Source organism: Balaenoptera physalus (assembly GCF_965194825.1).
Source record: "Balaenoptera physalus genome assembly, contig: SUPER_7_unloc_1, whole genome shotgun sequence".
NCBI lineage: Eukaryota > Metazoa > Chordata > Mammalia > Artiodactyla > Balaenopteridae > Balaenoptera > Balaenoptera physalus.
This window is the reverse complement of record NW_028126534.1, coordinates 160,664-181,958: the sequence shown is the minus strand read 5'-3', so window position 1 is coordinate 181,958 and position 21,295 is coordinate 160,664. Positions and strand designations below refer to the sequence as shown.

The 21,295-nt window shown below is 58.9% G+C and overlaps 1 protein-coding gene across 1 annotated transcript; it reads right to left on the bottom strand.

The window, feature by feature from the left end:
• Window positions 1-209: 209 nt before the first annotated feature.
• Window positions 210-20,312, bottom strand: LOC309665261 (NUT family member 2G-like; the record flags this gene model as incomplete). Its single annotated transcript, XM_082478890.1, has 7 exons — window positions 210-1,082; window positions 1,604-1,720; window positions 2,110-2,379; window positions 2,883-3,023; window positions 4,103-4,198; window positions 19,030-19,736; window positions 20,309-20,312. 7 exons carry the CDS (start codon window positions 20,310-20,312, stop codon window positions 288-290), a joined length of 2,130 nt encoding a protein of 709 aa, XP_082335016.1. The 3' UTR covers window positions 210-287.
• Between the last annotated feature and the right edge of the window lie 983 nt (window positions 20,313-21,295).

Here is a 21,295-nt window from a genome sequence, read left to right as displayed (position 1 = left end):
GATCCATAGCTCCTGTGACCTCCCTCACCCTTCCTTCCTCTCAGGATCGCTCTCTGTGGAGCAGCTCCACACGAAGAAGATGACAGTGGCCTGAGAGCATTTCCCACCAAAACTATCTTTATTCACCATTTTCATACATCACTCCGAAGGTCCTGCCCACACCCACCTCCCCCACCTCCCTAACCCCCCACATCCTCCAGGATCAGCACTGGGGTGAGGAGGAGCCCCTAGGCTCCCCTGGGGGCCGCCCTGGGGGGCTCGCCCTGGAGGGCCGGCCCGGCTGTTCCCTACTGGCTGCAGTGCTTCCTCTTCTTCTTCCTCCTCTTCCCTGTGACAAACGGGTCACGCTTTCTCTTTCTCGGCTGTGAGGGGCGAGCCAGCCCCAGAGCCAAGGCTGGCCTCGCAGAGACCCCGTGGCCAGCCCCGGGGATGGGCAGCTTCTCAGCAGCAGCTGGGCGCCCACACAGAGCCCGCTTCCTCGACTTGGGAACGGCTGGTGGAGCTGGGCTGGGGCCTCTTCTCTGAGGGCAGGGGGCCTGGGGAGCACTCTGGGCCCCCCAACCTCCAGGGGAGGCCAGGCCTGAGGCAGGGGCAGGTGTCTGGGACAGCCCGCAAGGCGGCAGGCTCTGCGGAGAGGCAAAGAGGAAGGCCAGGCTGGTAATCGCCTTCTCGTCCTCACTGGACGCGTCCCTGGGCCCTCGGGCCTCCGGAACAGGAGACGCCTCTCTGAGAACAGACGCATCCCTGGGTCCCAGTAGAGGGCCAGTGCGCCTTTGACCCTGGGGAGGGGAGGGCCGTCCGGCCCGGAATGAAGAGACCTCCTGACGTCCTCGAGAGGGAACAAAGACTTTAGGCCCGAACGGGCCAGTGTCTGTTCTGATGGGCCTATGAAGAGCCTCAACATCAATCTCTGGTGGGCAGGCTTCATCACTGACCCCTAGATGGCGGTCTTGGTCGTGCCTCTGGGCATCTTGGCCGGCGTGGGACTCAGATGGACTTGAGCCCATTCCGGGTGCACTGTGGCTCGGGGCTCCCGGCCCACCTTCGTCCTCTTTCAAGTCCAGGAGTTGTTTCTGCACCAGCTGGTAGGAGGGAGGAGGACCATGACGGCTCCACGCGCACGAGTGAGAGGAGGAGCACTGGGCAGTGGGACAATGGCCCTGGGGGGGAGGAGGGGACGGGTGACCCCAGGACTAGACTCCAAATACAGACACGGTGGCATTCCTGCCATCCTCCTGCACCTTATTCCCAGCTGTGTGTCCTTCCCTCCGCTCCCGGCTCCCCATCCTCTCCTTCCTATCACCTTGCGCTGCACCCACCCCAGAGAGGGCCCTTCCCCATGCCAGGCCTCCGAGGCAGGGAAGGGATGGACAGAGCCATGTGGGCCTCCTGTTCTGGGGCTCTACCTCTCCACTGCTCACTGGGGTCCCTCCGTGCCCTGGCCTTCCTGGGTGTCCCTTGTCTCCCCTGTTCTACCTGCGATCCCCCCCTCCTCTGGTTCCCCTGGGCCACCTGGTTTCCCCTGTCCCCTGGATCACCTGGGGTCCCCCCTCCCCTGGAGTCCCCTGGCTCCCTAAGTGTCCCTCTCCCTCCCCTGGCTCACTTCTTCAGGGGTGAGTCCTTCCTCCTGCTTCAGCTCCTCAGCAAGGGCCAAGAGATCCAGCTGTGGGTCTGGGGAAAACAATTCTGCCAGGAATCGAGGTTGAATGACTTTCTCCACCTCGGACAGAAAGAAGAGGCTGTGAGCATCCTTGGCCAGCAGTGGCCTGTGACACAAGAAGACCAGGAGGGAAAGTGAAAAGCAGAGACCCACCCCCACTCTCCTCCACAAGGCGGGGATGGTCAGCACACACACACACACTCACACATGCACATACGCAGTCACACACAAAAGAGCACATATACAGATGCACATACACAGACACACAAAGGCATACACACAGACACAAACATATACACACATACATCTGCGTAAACCTCCCCTAACACCGGGCTCAGGAACAAGGAGCTGAGCTTAAGTCCCATCGGCCTGAGCAGAACCCAGATCTTGGGTGCTGAGAGTTCCATGCCCTGGCATCTTGTAGACCCCAGGCTCCAGGCCCAGCCTACCTTGGTGACAGAGTCTTCCCGGGAACGCAGCTCGTCAATGTAGCTCAAGAGACACGGGTCCAAGTAGGTGTCGTCCTCTTCCTGCTTCAGCTCATTTCCGTCCTTTCCACATTCTGCATGTGACTTGCCTCTGGCTGAGTGGACGGGCCCCACCAGCGCCTCCATCCTGTCCACATACTCCCTCACAGTCTCAGGGGGAATCTCCTTGGGCGCCTTGGGCTCCGGGGTCCGCTGGGATCTGTGTGGCTTCGGGTGCGAGGGCTGGGCCCTGGGGCCGGACATCCTGGGAGCACAGGCTGAGGCAGAGCAGGAGGAAGGGAAGGAAGGTGAGGGACTCCCGGTCCACCTCCTGACTACCGAGCGCACGTTGGTGAGGGCATTGTTTGGGGGACGTTGATGTGGGAGTGGGAGGGGTCAGGACCATCTGAAGCCTCATGTACAGTTGGAGAGGGGAGGTTAGGGGGTCATCTAAGAGAGTCACAAGTAAGGAAGTGGGGAACCTCCAATTTTCTAGGGGTCTCCCATCAAGCCCACTTCTTAGGCAGACTTCGTGTGGGGTCCTTTGACAGGGAGGTGTGAGAGGAGTTACAAAATTGACCAAGTCCATACCCCGTAGTGACAAAGGGCAGCTGAGACCCCACCTCCCCACAGCCCGCCTCGGTGGCTGTTTTGGTTGAAAGACCAATGCCCCTGTCTTGAAAGAAAAGGATCCACATGGGGACGGTGGCCAACCCTAGGCCCCTGTTACCTGTGCCTTCAGCTCCAGTGGGAACCTGTGTGCCTGGCTGACGGTGCTCTTTCGGGGCTGGGGGCCCCCGAGGATCCAGCTTCGGTGGGGCTGGAGGAGGCAGGTCCTGCGCGCACTGCATGCACTGCAAATGCTGAATGCGCATCTCCTCCTCGGCCGCAAATTCCATGAACCTGGGGGGTGACGGAGGCACAGGCCACCCTGAGAAAAAGGCCTGGGTTCTGGAGCCCAACAAAGGCAGCCAAGAATGAGGCACTGGGACAGGATGTGCCTTGGGGCCTTCAAGGCCCTGTGAGGTGCTGTCCACAGCAGAGAGCTGCTCCTGGAAGTGATAACAAGATCTGGGACCCTTTCTGCCTCACCAGCACTGGAAGGCATTCAACAGCATAGACCCAGGTCGCTGAATTGAACCAGGTCAACGGGACACATGGCTGACCCAGGGGGCACCCTCCTCATGCCCCCGTCCCCATCCAGAACCACATGAAGGGCTGACAGCCAGAGGCTGGAACAGGCATGTGTTCCCCACAGGGGTCCCTGACCGAATCCAGGACACTGAGCTAGGACTGAGAGTCCTGCAACATAGACCTGGAGACAGGGCCCAGGAGAGGCTGGACGATGTGGATGCTGAGCTTAGACGAGAGGCCTTCCCTTCCTCTGAGAGGCGCTCGTTTGTTTGCTTTTGTTTCTTAAACCAAGGGGATTACCATGGAGCAAACACTGGAAGGGCCGGAGACCCTTGGGCCGACGACAGCTGGCTTCCCCAGCCTCTTCAGGGATGCCAGGGTACCCACTCAGGGCACTTTTCATGAGGAGAGGTGGTCCCAAATCTATGTTAATGGCCGCCAGCCACCCACCACTAAGGAAGCAGCAGGCTGGCGGGTGGAGCTCTTTCCCCGGCCCAGCCCATATGGCCGGAGTGGGACCCCTACTGGACTCACAGCTTCACCCTGCCCCGTCCTGAGACCTTCATGTCAAGGCAAGGGTAGGTCAAAATCAGGGGAGGGCAGAGCTCCTGGTGGAGGAAGGACAGAAGTCTCAAACTCTCAAGGTGAGGGAGGGGTTTCTGGAGGACAGTAGGGCCCCTGGGCTGCGGGGCCCCTGTGCTGGGTGACAGCCCTTCTCCTCTGTCCTCTCTGATGAGCACCGCCACGGCCAGACCCTGCCCTCACCCACTCGCCTCACCCTCCACGCAGCCCCTGGGCCCAGGACGCTGACTCACTTTTCCGCCCTGTCGTAGTAGATCATCCGGTCAAGGTTGCTCAAGCGCCGCCATTCCTGCACGGCCCTCCGCAGTCCCTCCTCCAGCAGCACGGTGGGATTCAGGCGGGCCACGGATCGAAGCACTGGGCTGTAAGCCCTCGGGGTCAGTCTCCCGGCCCAGCCCAGCCGCCACCTGCCTGACCCCACCCGCCCATGTGGACCACACATCACTCAACCCAGAATGACTGAGCAACAGGAGGGTGAGAGGCGGGCGTCTGGGAGAGCAAAGACAAGCCTTCCCGGCCACTGCTGTCACCGCCTCACACTCACTCAAGGACGACCATCCACTCCCAGACTAGAGCTGGGACATTGTGCCTTGGGGAGCTCTTTTCCTCCTCAAGGCTGCATTTTCATCATAAAAATCACCATCATCAATGAGGCATGGCATGTGCCATGCAATCTGCTAACACTTCATAGATTAGCCCAAGGACTCTTCGGCACAGTCCTCTGAGTGAAGTGTAATTGTCCCCTTTTTACCAGGGACCGGAGGTTTAGGATGGAAATGCCTGCCAGGCTCACAACTCTAGTGGGAGAGAGCCCACGCCCTTAGGAGAGCTCTACCATCACCCTGTTCCTAGTGGAATTCTCCACAACGAAGTGGAGGCATGCATAAAGCGCTCTCCTGGGCCCCGCGCTCCTCTCCCTCCTCTGAAGTGACCTCCCCTGGCCATGTACACTCAAGTCCTGTATGAAGGACACGGCACCACAGGAGAGTGCGGCATCCACTCCTTGGCTCCTCACCTTACACCACGACCCTCTCTGACTGCAAGTCTTCAGTCCATATTACCATGAGAATCATGGAAGAGCAAGCTGGCCAGACTCACAGGGTGGTGGGGCCCGTTGAGATAGGGAACATTTCAGTCCTGATGTCACGGACTGGCAGGCCCACCCATGTGACCGACAATGTGCCCTCTCATAGCATGGACATCGCCCTCACACCTTCCTTCTAGTATCCCTAGAAACCTAACGTGCGAGTCCATCCCCAGTTCCTCTTTATCTAAAAGCTCCCATAAGCTCAGGACCCCCTGAGCATTCACTCACATGAGAAAGCAGGAAAAAGCTTCTGCATCAGGACTCAGGCGAAAGTGTCTCCGGGCCAGGGGCTTGAAGCGCTGCCAATGGCGGAAGTTACTGTACTCTCTCTGGGGGTTAGAGGAGCCATCCTGCGAGGCGTTGGACTGGTTGGTGGCCAGGCGGCCCTCCCTGGAAGTGCCATGTGGCCATGGCCCAGAGTTCACTGGGCGAATGATAGGGGCCAGGTGGGCAGCTGGTGGTGGAGCGTGAGGAGGAAAGCCTGGGGTCCAGCCTCCCTTGCCAGCCTGACGTCCTCGACAGGGAACAAAGACTCTGAGCACGAACGGGCCAGTGTCTGTTCGGATGGGCCTATGAAGAGCCTCAACATCAATCTCTGGTGGGCAGGCTTCATCACTGACCCCTAGATGGCGGTCTTGGTCGTGCCTCTGGGCATCTTGGCCGGCGTGGGACTCAGATGGACTTGAGCCCATTCCGGGTGCACTGTGGCTCGGGGCTCCCGGCCCACCTTCGTCCTCTTTCAAGTCCAGGAGTTGTTTCTGCACCAGCTGGTAGGAGGGAGGAGGACCGTGACGGCTCCACGCGCACGAGTGAGAGGAGGAGCACTGGGCAGTGGGACAATGGCCCTGGGGGGGAGGAGGGGACGGGTGACCCCAGGACTAGACTCCAAATACAGACACGGTGGCATTTCTGCCATCCTCCTGCACCTTATTCCCAGCTGTGTGTCCTTCCCTCCGCTCCCGGCTCCCCATCCTCTCCTTCCTATCACCTTGCGCTGCACCCACCCCAGAGAGGGCCCTTCCCCATGCCAGGCCTCCGAGGCAGGGAAGGGATGGACAGAGCCATGTGGGCCTCCTGTTCTGGGGCTCTACCTCTCCACTGCTCACTGGGGTCCCTCCGTGCCCTGGCCTTCCTGGGTGTCCCTTGTCTCCCCTGTTCTACCTGCGATCCCCCCCTCCTCTGGTTCCCCTGGGCCACCTGGTTTCCCCTGTCCCCTGGATCACCTGGGGTCCCCCCTCCCCTGGAGTCCCCTGGCTCCCTAAGTGTCCCTCTCCCTCCCCTGGCTCACTTCTTCAGGGGTGAGTCCTTCCTCCTGCTTCAGCTCCTCAGCAAGGGCCAAGAGATCCAGCTGTGGGTCTGGGGAAAACAATTCTGCCAGGAATCGAGGTTGAATGACTTTCTCCACCTCGGACAGAAAGAAGAGGCTGTGAGCATCCTTGGCCAGCAGTGGCCTGTGACACAAGAAGACCAGGAGGGAAAGTGAAAAGCAGAGACCCACCCCCACTCTCCTCCACAAGGCGGGGATGGTCAGCACACACACACACACTCACACATGCACATACGCAGTCACACACAAAAGAGCACATATACAGATGCACATACACAGACACACAAAGGCATACACACAGACACAAACATATACACACATACATCTGCGTAAACCTCCCCTAACACCGGGCTCAGGAACAAGGAGCTGAGCTTAAGTCCCATCGGCCTGAGCAGAACCCAGATCTTGGGTGCTGAGAGTTCCATGCCCTGGCATCTTGTAGACCCCAGGCTCCAGGCCCAGCCTACCTTGGTGACAGAGTCTTCCCGGGAATGCAGCTCGTCAATGTAGCTCAAGAGACACGGGTCCAAGTAGGTGTCGTCCTCTTCCTGCTTCAGCTCATTTCCGTCCTTTCCACATTCTGCATGTGACTTGCCTCTGGCTGAGTGGACGGGCCCCACCAGCGCCTCCATCCTGTCCACATACTCCCTCACAGTCTCAGGGGGAATCTCCTTGGGCGCCTTGGGCTCCGGGGTCCGCTGGGATCTGTGTGGCTTCGGGTGCGAGGGCTGGGCCCTGGGGCCGGACATCCTGGGAGCACAGGCTGAGGCAGAGCAGGAGGAAGGGAAGGAAGGTGAGGGACTCCCGGTCCACCTCCTGACTACCGAGCGCACGTTGGTGAGGGCATTGTTTGGGGGACGTTGATGTGGGAGTGGGAGGGGTCAGGACCATCTGAAGCCTCATGTACAGTTGGAGAGGGGAGGTTAGGGGGTCATCTAAGAGAGTCACAAGTAAGGAAGTGGGGAACCTCCAATTTTCTAGGGGTCTCCCATCAAGCCCACTTCTTAGGCAGACTTCGTGTGGGGTCCTTTGACAGGGAGGTGTGAGAGGAGTTACAAAATTGACCAAGTCCATACCCCGTAGTGACAAAGGGCAGCTGAGACCCCACCTCCCCACAGCCCGCCTCGGTGGCTGTTTTGGTTGAAAGACCAATGCCCCTGTCTTGAAAGAAAAGGATCCACATGGGGACGGTGGCCAACCCTAGGCCCCTGTTACCTGTGCCTTCAGCTCCAGTGGGAACCTGTGTGCCTGGCTGACGGTGCTCTTTCGGGGCTGGGGGCCCCCGAGGATCCAGCTTCGGTGGGGCTGGAGGAGGCAGGTCCTGCGCGCACTGCATGCACTGCAAATGCTGAATGCGCATCTCCTCCTCGGCCGCAAATTCCATGAACCTGGGGGGTGACGGAGGCACAGGCCACCCTGAGAAAAAGGCCTGGGTTCTGGAGCCCAACAAAGGCAGCCAAGAATGAGGCACTGGGACAGGATGTGCCTTGGGGCCTTCAAGGCCCTGTGAGGTGCTGTCCACAGCAGAGAGCTGCTCCTGGAAGTGATAACAAGATCTGGGACCCTTTCTGCCTCACCAGCACTGGAAGGCATTCAACAGCATAGACCCAGGTCGCTGAATTGAACCAGGTCAACGGGACACATGGCTGACCCAGGGGGCACCCTCCTCATGCCCCCGTCCCCATCCAGAACCACATGAAGGGCTGACAGCCAGAGGCTGGAACAGGCATGTGTTCCCCACAGGGGTCCCTGACCGAATCCAGGACACTGAGCTAGGACTGAGAGTCCTGCAACATAGACCTGGAGACAGGGCCCAGGAGAGGCTGGACGATGTGGATGCTGAGCTTAGACGAGAGGCCTTCCCTTCCTCTGAGAGGCGCTCGTTTGTTTGCTTTTGTTTCTTAAACCAAGGGGATTACCATGGAGCAAACACTGGAAGGGCCGGAGACCCTTGGGCCGACGACAGCTGGCTTCCCCAGCCTCTTCAGGGATGCCAGGGTACCCACTCAGGGCACTTTTCATGAGGAGAGGTGGTCCCAAATCTATGTTAATGGCCGCCAGCCACCCACCACTAAGGAAGCAGCAGGCTGGCGGGTGGAGCTCTTTCCCCGGCCCAGCCCATATGGCCGGAGTGGGACCCCTACTGGACTCACAGCTTCACCCTGCCCCGTCCTGAGACCTTCATGTCAAGGCAAGGGTAGGTCAAAATCAGGGGAGGGCAGAGCTCCTGGTGGAGGAAGGACAGAAGTCTCAAACTCTCAAGGTGAGGGAGGGGTTTCTGGAGGACAGTAGGGCCCCTGGGCTGCGGGGCCCCTGTGCTGGGTGACAGCCCTTCTCCTCTGTCCTCTCTGATGAGCACCGCCACGGCCAGACCCTGCCCTCACCCACTCGCCTCACCCTCCACGCAGCCCCTGGGCCCAGGACGCTGACTCACTTTTCCGCCCTGTCGTAGTAGATCATCCGGTCAAGGTTGCTCAAGCGCCGCCATTCCTGCACGGCCCTCCGCAGTCCCTCCTCCAGCAGCACGGTGGGATTCAGGCGGGCCACGGATCGAAGCACTGGGCTGTAAGCCCTCGGGGTCAGTCTCCCGGCCCAGCCCAGCCGCCACCTGCCTGACCCCACCCGCCCATGTGGACCACACATCACTCAACCCAGAATGACTGAGCAACAGGAGGGTGAGAGGCGGGCGTCTGGGAGAGCAAAGACAAGCCTTCCCGGCCACTGCTGTCACCGCCTCACACTCACTCAAGGACGACCATCCACTCCCAGACTAGAGCTGGGACATTGTGCCTTGGGGAGCTCTTTTCCTCCTCAAGGCTGCATTTTCATCATAAAAATCACCATCATCAATGAGGCATGGCATGTGCCATGCAATCTGCTAACACTTCATAGATTAGCCCAAGGACTCTTCGGCACAGTCCTCTGAGTGAAGTGTAATTGTCCCCTTTTTACCAGGGACCGGAGGTTTAGGATGGAAATGCCTGCCAGGCTCACAACTCTAGTGGGAGAGAGCCCACGCCCTTAGGAGAGCTCTACCATCACCCTGTTCCTAGTGGAATTCTCCACAACGAAGTGGAGGCATGCATAAAGCGCTCTCCTGGGCCCCGCGCTCCTCTCCCTCCTCTGAAGTGACCTCCCCTGGCCATGTACACTCAAGTCCTGTATGAAGGACACGGCACCACAGGAGAGTGCGGCATCCACTCCTTGGCTCCTCACCTTACACCACGACCCTCTCTGACTGCAAGTCTTCAGTCCATATTACCATGAGAATCATGGAAGAGCAAGCTGGCCAGACTCACAGGGTGGTGGGGCCCGTTGAGATAGGGAACATTTCAGTCCTGATGTCACGGACTGGCAGGCCCACCCATGTGACCGACAATGTGCCCTCTCATAGCATGGACATCGCCCTCACACCTTCCTTCTAGTATCCCTAGAAACCTAACGTGCGAGTCCATCCCCAGTTCCTCTTTATCTAAAAGCTCCCATAAGCTCAGGACCCCCTGAGCATTCACTCACATGAGAAAGCAGGAAAAAGCTTCTGCATCAGGACTCAGGCGAAAGTGTCTCCGGGCCAGGGGCTTGAAGCGCTGCCAATGGCGGAAGTTACTGTACTCTCTCTGGGGGTTAGAGGAGCCATCCTGCGAGGCGTTGGACTGGTTGGTGGCCAGGCGGCCCTCCCTGGAAGTGCCATGTGGCCATGGCCCAGAGTTCACTGGGCGAATGATAGGGGCCAGGTGGGCAGCTGGTGGTGGAGCGTGAGGAGGAAAGCCTGGGGTCCAGCCTCCCTTGCCAGCCTGACGTCCTCGACAGGGAACAAAGACTCTGAGCACGAACGGGCCAGTGTCTGTTCGGATGGGCCTATGAAGAGCCTCAACATCAATCTCTGGTGGGCAGGCTTCATCACTGACCCCTAGATGGCGGTCTTGGTCGTGCCTCTGGGCATCTTGGCCGGCGTGGGACTCAGATGGACTTGAGCCCATTCCGGGTGCACTGTGGCTCGGGGCTCCCGGCCCACCTTCGTCCTCTTTCAAGTCCAGGAGTTGTTTCTGCACCAGCTGGTAGGAGGGAGGAGGACCGTGACGGCTCCACGCGCACGAGTGAGAGGAGGAGCACTGGGCAGTGGGACAATGGCCCTGGGGGGGAGGAGGGGACGGGTGACCCCAGGACTAGACTCCAAATACAGACACGGTGGCATTCCTGCCATCCTCCTGCACCTTATTCCCAGCTGTGTGTCCTTCCCTCCGCTCCCGGCTCCCCATCTTCTCCTTCCTATCACCTTGCGCTGCACCCACCCCAGAGAGGGCCCTTCCCCATGCCAGGCCTCCGAGGCAGGGAAGGGATGGACAGAGCCATGTGGGCCTCCTGTTCTGGGGCTCTACCTCTCCACTGCTCACTGGGGTCCCTCCGTGCCCTGGCCTTCCTGGGTGTCCCTTGTCTCCCCTGTTCTACCTGCGATCCCCCCCTCCTCTGGTTCCCCTGGGCCACCTGGTTTCCCCTGTCCCCTGGATCACCTGGGGTCCCCCCTCCCCTGGAGTCCCCTGGCTCCCTAAGTGTCCCTCTCCCTCCCCTGGCTCACTTCTTCAGGGGTGAGTCCTTCCTCCTGCTTCAGCTCCTCAGCAAGGGCCAAGAGATCCAGCTGTGGGTCTGGGGAAAACAATTCTGCCAGGAATCGAGGTTGAATGACTTTCTCCACCTCGGACAGAAAGAAGAGGCTGTGAGCATCCTTGGCCAGCAGTGGCCTGTGACACAAGAAGACCAGGAGGGAAAGTGAAAAGCAGAGACCCACCCCCACTCTCCTCCACAAGGCGGGGATGGTCAGCACACACACACACACTCACACATGCACATACGCAGTCACACACAAAAGAGCACATATACAGATGCACATACACAGACACACAAAGGCATACACACAGACACAAACATATACACACATACATCTGCGTAAACCTCCCCTAACACCGGGCTCAGGAACAAGGAGCTGAGCTTAAGTCCCATCGGCCTGAGCAGAACCCAGATCTTGGGTGCTGAGAGTTCCATGCCCTGGCATCTTGTAGACCCCAGGCTCCAGGCCCAGCCTACCTTGGTGACAGAGTCTTCCCGGGAACGCAGCTCGTCAATGTAGCTCAAGAGACACGGGTCCAAGTAGGTGTCGTCCTCTTCCTGCTTCAGCTCATTTCCGTCCTTTCCACATTCTGCATGTGACTTGCCTCTGGCTGAGTGGACGGTCCCCACCAGCGCCTCCATCCTGTCCACATACTCCCTCACAGTCTCAGGGGGAATCTCCTTGGGCGCCTTGGGCTCCGGGGTCCGCTGGGATCTGTGTGGCTTCGGGTGCGAGGGCTGGGCCCTGGGGCCGGACATCCTGGGAGCACAGGCTGAGGCAGAGCAGGAGGAAGGGAAGGAAGGTGAGGGACTCCCGGTCCACCTCCTGACCACCGAGCGCACGTTGGTGAGGGCATTGTTTGGGGGACGTTGATGTGGGTGAGGGAGGGGTCAGGACCATCTGAAGCCTCATGCACAGTTGGAGAGGGGAGGTTAGGGGGTCATCTAAGAGAGTCACAAGTAAGGAAGTGGGGAACCTCCAATTTTCTAGGGGTCTCCCCATCAAGCCCACTTCTTAGGCAGACTTCGTGTGGGGTCCTTTGACAGGGAGGTGTGAGAGGAGTTACAAAACTGACCAAGTCAATACCCCGTAGTGACAAAGGGCAGCTGAGACCCCACCTCCCCACACCCCGCCTCGGTGGCTGTTTTGGTTGAAAGACCAATGCCCCTGTCTTGAAAGAAAAGGATCCACATGGGGACGGTGGCCAACCCTAGGCCCCTGTTACCTGTGCCTTCAGCTCCAGTGGGAACCTGGGTGCCTGGCTGAAGGTGCACTTTCGGGGCTGGGGGCCCCCGAGGATCCAGCTTCGGTGGGGCTGGAGGAGGCAAGTCCTGCGCGCACTGCATGCACTGCAAATGCTGAATGTGCATCTCCTCCTCGGCCGCAAATTCCATGAACCTGGGGGGTGACGGAGGCACAGGCCACCCTGAGAAAAAGGCCTCGGTTCTGGAGCCCAACAAAGGCAGCCAAGAATGAGGCACTGGGACAGGATGTGCCTTGGGGCCGTCAAGGCCCTGTGAGGTGCTGTCCACAGCAGAGAGCTGCTCCTGGAAGTGATAACAAGATCTGGGACCCTTCCTGCCTCACCAGCACTGGAGGGCATTCAACAGCATAGACCCAGGTCGCTGAATTGAACCAGGTCAACGGGACACATGGCTGACCCAGGGGGCACCCTCCTCATGCCCCCGTCCCCATCCAGAACCACATGAAGGGCTGACAGCCAGAGGCTGGAACAGGCATGTGTTCCCCACAGGGGTCCTTGCCCGAATCCAGGACCCTGGGCTAGGACTGAGAGTCCTGCAACATAGACCTGGAGACAGGGCCCAGGAGAGGCTGGACGATGTGGATGCTGAGCTTAGAGGAGAGGCCTTCCCTTCCTCTGAGAGGCGCTCGTTTGTTTGCTTTTGTTTCTTAAACCAAGGGGATTACCATGGAGCAAACACTGGAAGGGCCGGAGACCCTTGGGCCGACGACAGCTGGCTTCCCCAGCCTCTTCAGGGATGCCAGGGTACCCACTCAGGGCACTTTTCATGAGGAGAGGTGGTCCCAAATCTATGTTAGTGGCCGCCAGCCACCCACCACTAAGGAAGCAGCAGGCTGGCGGGTGGAGCTCTTTCCCCGGCCCAGCCCATATGGCCGGAGTGGGACCCCTACTGGACTCACAGCTTCACCCTGCCCCGTCCTGAGACCTTCATGTCAAGGCAAGGGTAGGTCAAAATCAGGGGAGGGCAGAGCTCCTGGTGGAGGAAGGACAGAAGTCTCAAACTCTCAAGGTGAGGGAGGGGTTTCTGGAGGACAGTAGGGCCCCTGGGCTGCGGGGCCCCTGTGCTGGGTGACAGCCCTTCTCCTCTGTCCTCTCTGATGCGCACCCCCACGGCCAGACCCTGCCCTCACCCACTCGCCTCACCCTCCACGCAGCCCCTGGGCCCAGGACGCTGACTCACTTTTCCGCCCTGTCGTAGTAGATCATCCGGTCAAGGTTGCTCAAGCGCCGCCATTCCTGCACGGCCCTCCGCAGTCCCTCCTCCAGCAGCACGGTGGGATTCAGGCGGGCCACGGATCGAAGCACTGGGCTGTAAGCCCTCGGGGTCAGTCTCCCGGCCCAGCCCAGCCCCCACCTGCCTGACCCCACCCGCCCATGTGGACCACACATCACTCAACCCAGAATGACTGAGCAACAGGAGGGTGAGAGGCGGGCGTCTGGGAGGGCAAAGACAAGCCTTCCCGGCCACTGCTGTCACCGCCTCACACTCACTCAAGGACGACCATCCACTCCCAGACTAGAGCTGGGACATTGTGCCTTGGGGAGCTCTTTTCCTCCTCAAGGCTGCATTTTCATCATAAAAATCACCATCATCAATGAGGCATGGCATGTGCCATGCAATCTGCTAACACTTCATAGATTAGCCCAAGGACTCTTCGGCACAGTCCTCTGAGTGAAGTGTAATTGTCCCCTTTTTACCAGGGACCGGAGGTTTAGGATGGAAATGCGTGCCAGGCTCACAACTCTAGTGGGAGAGAGCCCACGCCCTTAGGAGAGCTCTACCATCACCCTGTTCCTAGTGGAATTCTCCACAACGAAGTGGAGGCATGCATAAAGCGCTCTCCTGGGCCCCGTGCTCCTCCCCCTCCTCTGAAGTGACCTCCCCTGGCCATGTACACTCAAGTCCTGTATGAAGGACACGGCACCACAGGAGAGTGCGGCATCCACTCCTTGGCTCCTCACCTTACACCACGACCCTCTCTGACTGCAAGTCTTCAGTCCATATTACCATGAGAATCATGGAAGAGCAAGCTGGCCAGACTCACAGGGTGGTGGGACCCGTTGAGATAGGGAACATTTCAGTCCTGATGTCACGGACTGGCAGGCCCACCCATGTGACCGACAATGTGCCCTCTCATAGCATGGACATCGCCCTCACACCTTCCTTCCAGTAGCCCTAGAAACCTAACGTGCGAGTCCATCCCCAGTTCCTCTTTATCTAAAAGCTCCCATAAGCTCAGGACCCCCTGAGCGTTCACTCACATGAGAAAGCAGGAAAAAGCTTCTGCATCAGGACTCAGGCGAAAGTGTCTCCGGGCCAGGGGCTTGAAGCGCTGCCAATGGCGGAAGTTACTGTACTCTCTCTGGGGGTTAGAGGAGCCATCCTGCGAGGCGTTGGACTGGTTGGTGGCCAGGCGGCCCTCCCTGGAAGTGCCATGTGGCCATGGCCCAGAGTTCACTGGGCGAATGATAGGGGCCAGCTGGGCAGCTGGTGGTGGAGCTTGAGGAGGAAAGCCTGGGGTCCAGCCTCCCTTGCCAGCCTGACGTCCTCGACAGGGAACAAAGACTCTGAGCACGAACGGGCCAGTGTCTGTTCGGATGGGCCTATGAAGAGCCTCAACATCAATCTCTGGTGGGCAGGCTTCATCACTGACCCCTCGATGGCGGTCTTGGTCGTGCCTCTGGGCATCTTGGCCGGCGTGGGACTCAGATGGACTTGAGCCCATTCCGGGTGCACTGTGGCTCGGGGCTGCCGGCCCACCTTCGTCCTCTTTCAAGTCCAGGAGTTGTTTCTGCACCAGCTGGTAGGAGGGAGGAGGACAGTGACGGCTCCATGCGCACGTGTGAGAGGAGGAGCACTGGGCAGTGGGACAATGGCCCTGGGGGGGAGGAGGGGACGGGTGACCCCAGGACTAGACTCCAAATACAGACACGGTGGCATTCCTGCCATCCTCCTGCACCTTATTCCCAGCTGTGTGTCCTTCCCTCCGCTCCCGGCTCCCCATCCTCTCCTTCCTATCACCCTGCGCTGCACCCACCCCAGAGAGGGCCCTTCCCCATGCCAGGCCTCCGAGGCAGGGAAGGGATGGACAGAGCCATGTGGGCCTCCTGTTCTGGGGCCCTACCTCTCCCCTGTTCACTGGGGTCCCTCCGTGCCCTGGTCTTCCTGGGTGTCCCTTGTCTCCCCTGTTCTCCCTGCGATCCCTCCCTCCGCTGGCTCCCCTGGGCCACCTGGTTTCCCCTGTCCCCTGGATCACCTGGGGTCCCCCCTCCCCTGGAGTCCCCTGGCTCCCTAAGTGTCCCTCTCCCTCCCCTGGCTCACTTCTTCAGGGCTGAGTCCTTCCTCCTGCTTCAGCTCCTCAGCAAGGGCCAAGAGATCCAGCTGTGGGTCTGGGGAAAACAATTCTGCCAGGAATCGAGGGTGAATGACTGCCTCCACCTCGGACAGAAAGAAGAGGCTGTGAGCATCCTTGGCCAGGAGTGGCCTGTGACACAAGAAGACCAGGAGGGAAAGTGAAAAGCAGAGACCCACCCCCACTCTCCTCCACAAGGCGGGGATGGTCAGCACACACACACACACACACACACACACACACACAAACATGCACATACACAGTCACACACAAAAGAGCACATATACAGATGCACATACACAGACACACAAAGGCATACACACAGACACAAACATATACACACATACATCTGCGTAAACCTCCCCTAACACCGGGCTCAGGAACAAGGAGCTGAGCTTAAGTCCCATCGGCCTGAGCAGAACCCAGATCTTGGGTGCTGAGAGTTCCATGCCCTGGCATCTTGTAGACCCCAGGCTCCAGGCCCAGCCTACCTTGGTGACAGAGTCTTCCCGGGAACGCAGCTCGTCAATGTAGCTCAAGAGACACGGGTCCAAGTAGGTGTCGTCCTCTTCCTGCTTCAGCTCATTTCCGTCCTTTCCACATTCTGCATGTGACTTGCCTCTGGCTGAGTGGACGGGCCCCACCAGCGCCTCCATCCTGTCCACATACTCCCTCACAGTCTCAGGGGGAATCTCCTTGGGCGCCTTGGGCTCCGGGGTCCGCTGGGATCTGTGTGGCTTCGGGTGCGAGGGCTGGGCCCTGGGGCCGGACATCCTGGGAGCACAGGCTGAGGCAGAGCAGGAGGAGGGGAAGGAAGGTGAGGGACTCCCGGTCCACCTCCTGACCACCGAGCGCACGTTGGTGAGGGCATTGTTTGGGGGACGTTGATGTGGGTGTGGGAGGGGTCAGGACCATCTGAAGCCTCATGCACAGTTGGAGAGGGGAGGTTAGGGGGTCATCTAAGAGAGTCACAAGTAAGGAAGTGGGGAACCTCCAATTTTCTAGGGGTCTCCCCATCAAGCCCACTTCTTAGGCAGACTTCGTGTGGGGTCCTTTGACAGGGAGGTGTGAGAGGAGTTACAAAACTGACCAAGTCAATACCCCGTAGTGACAAAGGGCAGCTGAGACCCCACCTCCCCACACCCCGCCTCGGTGGCTGTTTTGGTTGAAAGACCAATGCCCCTGTCTTGAAAGAAAAGGATCCACATGGGGACGGTGGCCAACCCTAGGCCCCTGTTACCTGTGCCTTCAGCTCCAGTGGGAACCTGGGTGCCTGGCTGAAGGTGCACTTTCGGGGCTGGGGGCCCCCGAGGATCCAGCTTCGGTGGGGCTGGAGGAGGCAGGTCCTGCGCGCACTGCATGCACTGCAAATGCTGAATGTGCATCTCCTCCTCGGCCGCAAATTCCATGAACCTGGGGGGTGACGGAGGCACAGGCCACCCTGAGAAAAAGGCCTCGGTTCTGGAGCCCAACAAAGGCAGCCAAGAATGAGGCACTGGGACAGGATGTGCCTTGGGGCCGTCAAGGCCCTGTGAGGTGCTGTCCACAGCAGAGAGCTGCTCCTGGAAGTGATAACAAGATCTGGGACCCTTCCTGCCTCACCAGCACTGGAGGGCATTCAACAGCATAGACCCAGGTCGCTGAATTGAACCAGGTCAACGGGACACATGGCTGACCCAGGGGGCACCCTCCTCATGCCCCCGTCCCCATCCAGAACCACATGAAGGGCTGACAGCCAGAGGCTGGAACAGGCATGTGTTCCCCACAGGGGTCCTTGCCCGAATCCAGGACCCTGGGCTAGGACTGAGAGTCCTGCAACATAGACCTGGAGACAGGGCCCAGGAGAGGCTGGACGATGTGGATGCTGAGCTTAGAGGAGAGGCCTTCCCTTCCTCTGAGAGGCGCTCGTTTGTTTGCTTTTGTTTCTTAAACCAAGGGGATTACCATGGAGCAAACACTGGAAGGGCCGGAGACCCTTGGGCCGACGACAGCTGGCTTCCCCAGCCTCTTCAGGGATGCCAGGGTACCCACTCAGGGCACTTTTCATGAGGAGAGGTGGTCCCAAATCTATGTTAGTGGCCGCCAGCCACCCACCACTAAGGAAGCAGCAGGCTGGCGGGTGGAGCTCTTTCCCCGGCCCAGCCCATATGGCCGGAGTGGGACCCCTACTGGACTCACAGCTTCACCCTGCCCCGTCCTGAGACCTTCATGTCAAGGCAAGGGTAGGTCAAAATCAGGGGAGGGCAGAGCTCCTGGTGGAGGAAGGACAGAAGTCTCAAACTCTCAAGGTGAGGGAGGGGTTTCTGGGGGACAGTAGGGCCCCTGGGCTGCGGGGCCCCTGTGCTGGGTGACAGCCCTTCTCCTCTGTCCTCTCTGATGCGCACCCCCACGGCCAGACCCTGCCCTCACCCACTCGCCTCACCCTCCACGCAGCCCCTGGGCCCAGGACGCTGACTCACTTTTCCGCCCTGTCGTAGTAGATCATCCGGTCAAGGTTGCTCAAGCGCCGCCATTCCTGCACGGCCCTCCGCAGTCCCTCCTCCAGCGGCATGGTGGGATTCAGACGGTCCACGGATCGAAGCACTGAGCTGTAAGCCCTCGGGGTCAGTCTCCCGGCCCAGCCCAGCCCCCACCTGCCTGACCCCACCCGCCCATGTGGACCACACATCACTCAACCCAGAATGACTGAGCAACAGGAGGGTGAGAGGCGGGCGTCTGGGAGGGCAAAGACAAGCCTTCCCGGCCACTGCTGTCACCGCCTCACACTCACTCAAGGACGACCATCCACTCCCAGGCTAGAGCTGGGACATTGTGCCTTGGGGAGCTCTTTTCCTCCTCAAGGCTGCATTTTCATCATAAAAATCACCATCATCAATGAGGCGTGGCATGTGCCAAGCAATCTGCTAACACTTCATAGATTAGCCCAAGGACTCTTCGGCACAGTCCTCTGAGTGAAGTGTAATTGTCCCCTTTTTACGAGGGTCCGGAGGTTTAGGATGGAAAGGCTTGCCAGGCTCACAACTCTAGTGGGAGAGAGCCCACGCCCTTAGGAGAGCTCTACCATCACCCTGTTCCTAGTGGAATTCTCCACAACGAAGTGGAGGCATGCATAAAGCGCTCTCCTGGGCCCCGTGCTCCTCCCCCTCCTCTGAAGTGACCTCCCCTGGCCATGTACACTCAAGTCCTGTATGAAGGACACGGCACCACAGGAGAGTGCGGCATCCACTCCTTGGCTCCTCACCTTACACCACGACCCTCTCTGACTGCAAGTCTTCAGTCCATATTACCATGAGAATCATGGAAGAGCAAGCTGGCCAGACTCACAGGGTGGTGGGGCCCGTTGAGATAGGGCACATTTCAGTCCTGATATCACGGACTGGCAGGCCCACCCATGTGACCGACAATGTGCCCTCTCATAGCATGGACATCGCCCTCACACCTTCCTTCCAGTAGCCCTAGAAACCTAACGTGCGAGTCCATCCCCAGTTCCTCTTTATCTAAAAGCTCCCATAAGCTCAGGACCCCCTGAGCGTTCACTCACATGAGAAAGCAGGAAAAAGCTTCTGCATCAGGACTCAGGCGAAGGTGTCTCCGGGCCAGGGGCTTGATGTGCTGCCTACGTAGGAAGTTACTGTACTCGCTCTGGGTGTTAGAGGAGCCACCCTGCGAGGCGTTGGACTGGTTGGTGGCCAGGCGGCCCTCCCTGGAAGTGCCATGTGGCCATGGCCCAGACTTTACTGGGCGAATGATAGGGGCCAGCTGGGCAGCTGGTGGTGGAGCTTGAGGAGGAAAGCCTGGGGTCCAGCCTCCCTTGCCAGCCTGACTTCCTCCAACAGCTGGAGCAGTCACAACGGTCCCCATCACAGGGGTTGCTAAGAATACGGGTGCAGGACATTCAGCACTCCTGCTAAGGGCCCCTGGAGCGCTCCAGTTGAGGAGGGCCTGAGCAACGACAAAGGTCTGAGTCTGGGGGGCCTCCACTGTCCTCCCTTTTGACCTGACTTGGACAGTGAGGTTGCAAGCCCCAGGGGCTCTGGGGCCACGGCCACCATTAGCCACCAAAGGCGTCCTGGTGAAAGCTGGCAGCAGCAGGCTGCTGCCAGGAGGGAATGCTGGGGTGATGGGACGTGGCAGGTGCTGCTGCCAGGGTGGCCGGTGCTGGGCGCCAGGAATGGGTGGAGGGAAGGGCACTGCCGTGAAAGTAGACAAGGAGGCACCGGGGTTCATGGTCACATCCGTTCCCAGCACTGGACATCCTGTTGAGGCAAAGGAAAGGAGTGAATGGAGGAGGAGAATGGGCAAGTGGGACTGAGGCTTTCTGTGGCATCAGAGTGTAAATCTCCACAGGTGAGGGACACTTGGCAAGGGAAACTGTGCAGCGTGCAATTGTCTTCAAGTGATTTTCATGCCCTGACCTCCAGTTGAGAATTATTCCACTGGTGACCCCGCGCCCATCCACCAAGGTCCCTGACCCCTGTCTGCCGAGAAGAAATCGCCTCAGCAAGCACTGACTTGGAGAGCCTCCCTAAGGCACCCCCTGGCACCTAAGCCTCACAGGCTGTCTCCTAAGACCTGGAACTGGGTGGACATCCGCTCTGTGAGAAATGCCCCTCAGCCGGCGTACTAGCAGGTAGGGACCTTCTCCAAGGTAAGTTCTAGGCACCCAAAGGCCCTTTGTGGACAGGTATTGTGTAAAATATTAGGGCCCCACCTCCTCCTCAGTCCTCCTTTTCCTGATGCTCAGTATAAATCCCCTCTTTCTTTCCTAGCCTCACAAAACAAAACAAAATGCTGGAAAATATCTCTCTAATGGAATCCCGATACAAACCCATAACATTGGCCCAGAATGCACCTGCCTCTCAGAACAACCCACAGCAGACACGTAACATGGGCCACGTCCTGCCACCCCCTCCCCAGTGCCCAGAGTCACTGTCATCACTCAGGAGTTCTGTTCCTAGGAGGCGGGGGTGGGGGGGGTGGTGTGTGAGAGGTAGGCACGTGTCCCTTAGATTCTGTCATTTCACAGCCAGTGATGGCTGCAGAGGATTAAACAAGGGCCAGGGAATTGTCATGTTACATTGGTCATGGGAGTACAGACCGCCTGTGGTCCTTCCCCTTCCAGCTCCCAATAACGGAAAGAAAATCTGAGAAGCAGGCATAAGCCAGTTGCCATGGCGATCAAATTGTCTGGAACACATCCCTGTTCAGGAGAACAAGGTACACAAAACGGTGCACCTAATTAATCAGAACAGGTGTCATAGGACGTGTAATAATAACACAGAAGATCTTCTTTCTGCCCCTTCCCCCTTTAAAAGAGGAAGCAGCCTTCACACACATTCCACCCGAAACAACCCCACTCCACATCTGTCCCCTGTCCATGAAGGAGTGACAGGAAATATGAACAAACTCTTCCTCTCAAGGCAGCCTGAGGGTCCACCATGAGATACTGGATGAGATGAAGTAAGTCTGAAGAACTGCGATTCCACAAAAGGAAGAACAATTCAGAACAACTCAGGGACCTGAGCCCTCTCTTGGCTGAAGTTACACGGTTGCCCATCCCCTGTTGAATCCCAAGCAACAGTTGCCTGAACTGAGAAGTGAGCTCTGGGCTGGAAGCAGTGGACGAGGTGTGGGCTGCGGCAGTTAGAGTAACCTCCTGCCTAGCTCTCGGAGAGGGCACTTCACTGCAGGTGTGGCCACACACAGCCCCACTGAATAGTTTTCTCACCAAGACCATCTCTCCCCACGGCCCCCTTAGATACAGTATGCTCCTGTTCAAATCCCTTAGAAAGATATGGTGAGGCAAGCTTCAGGT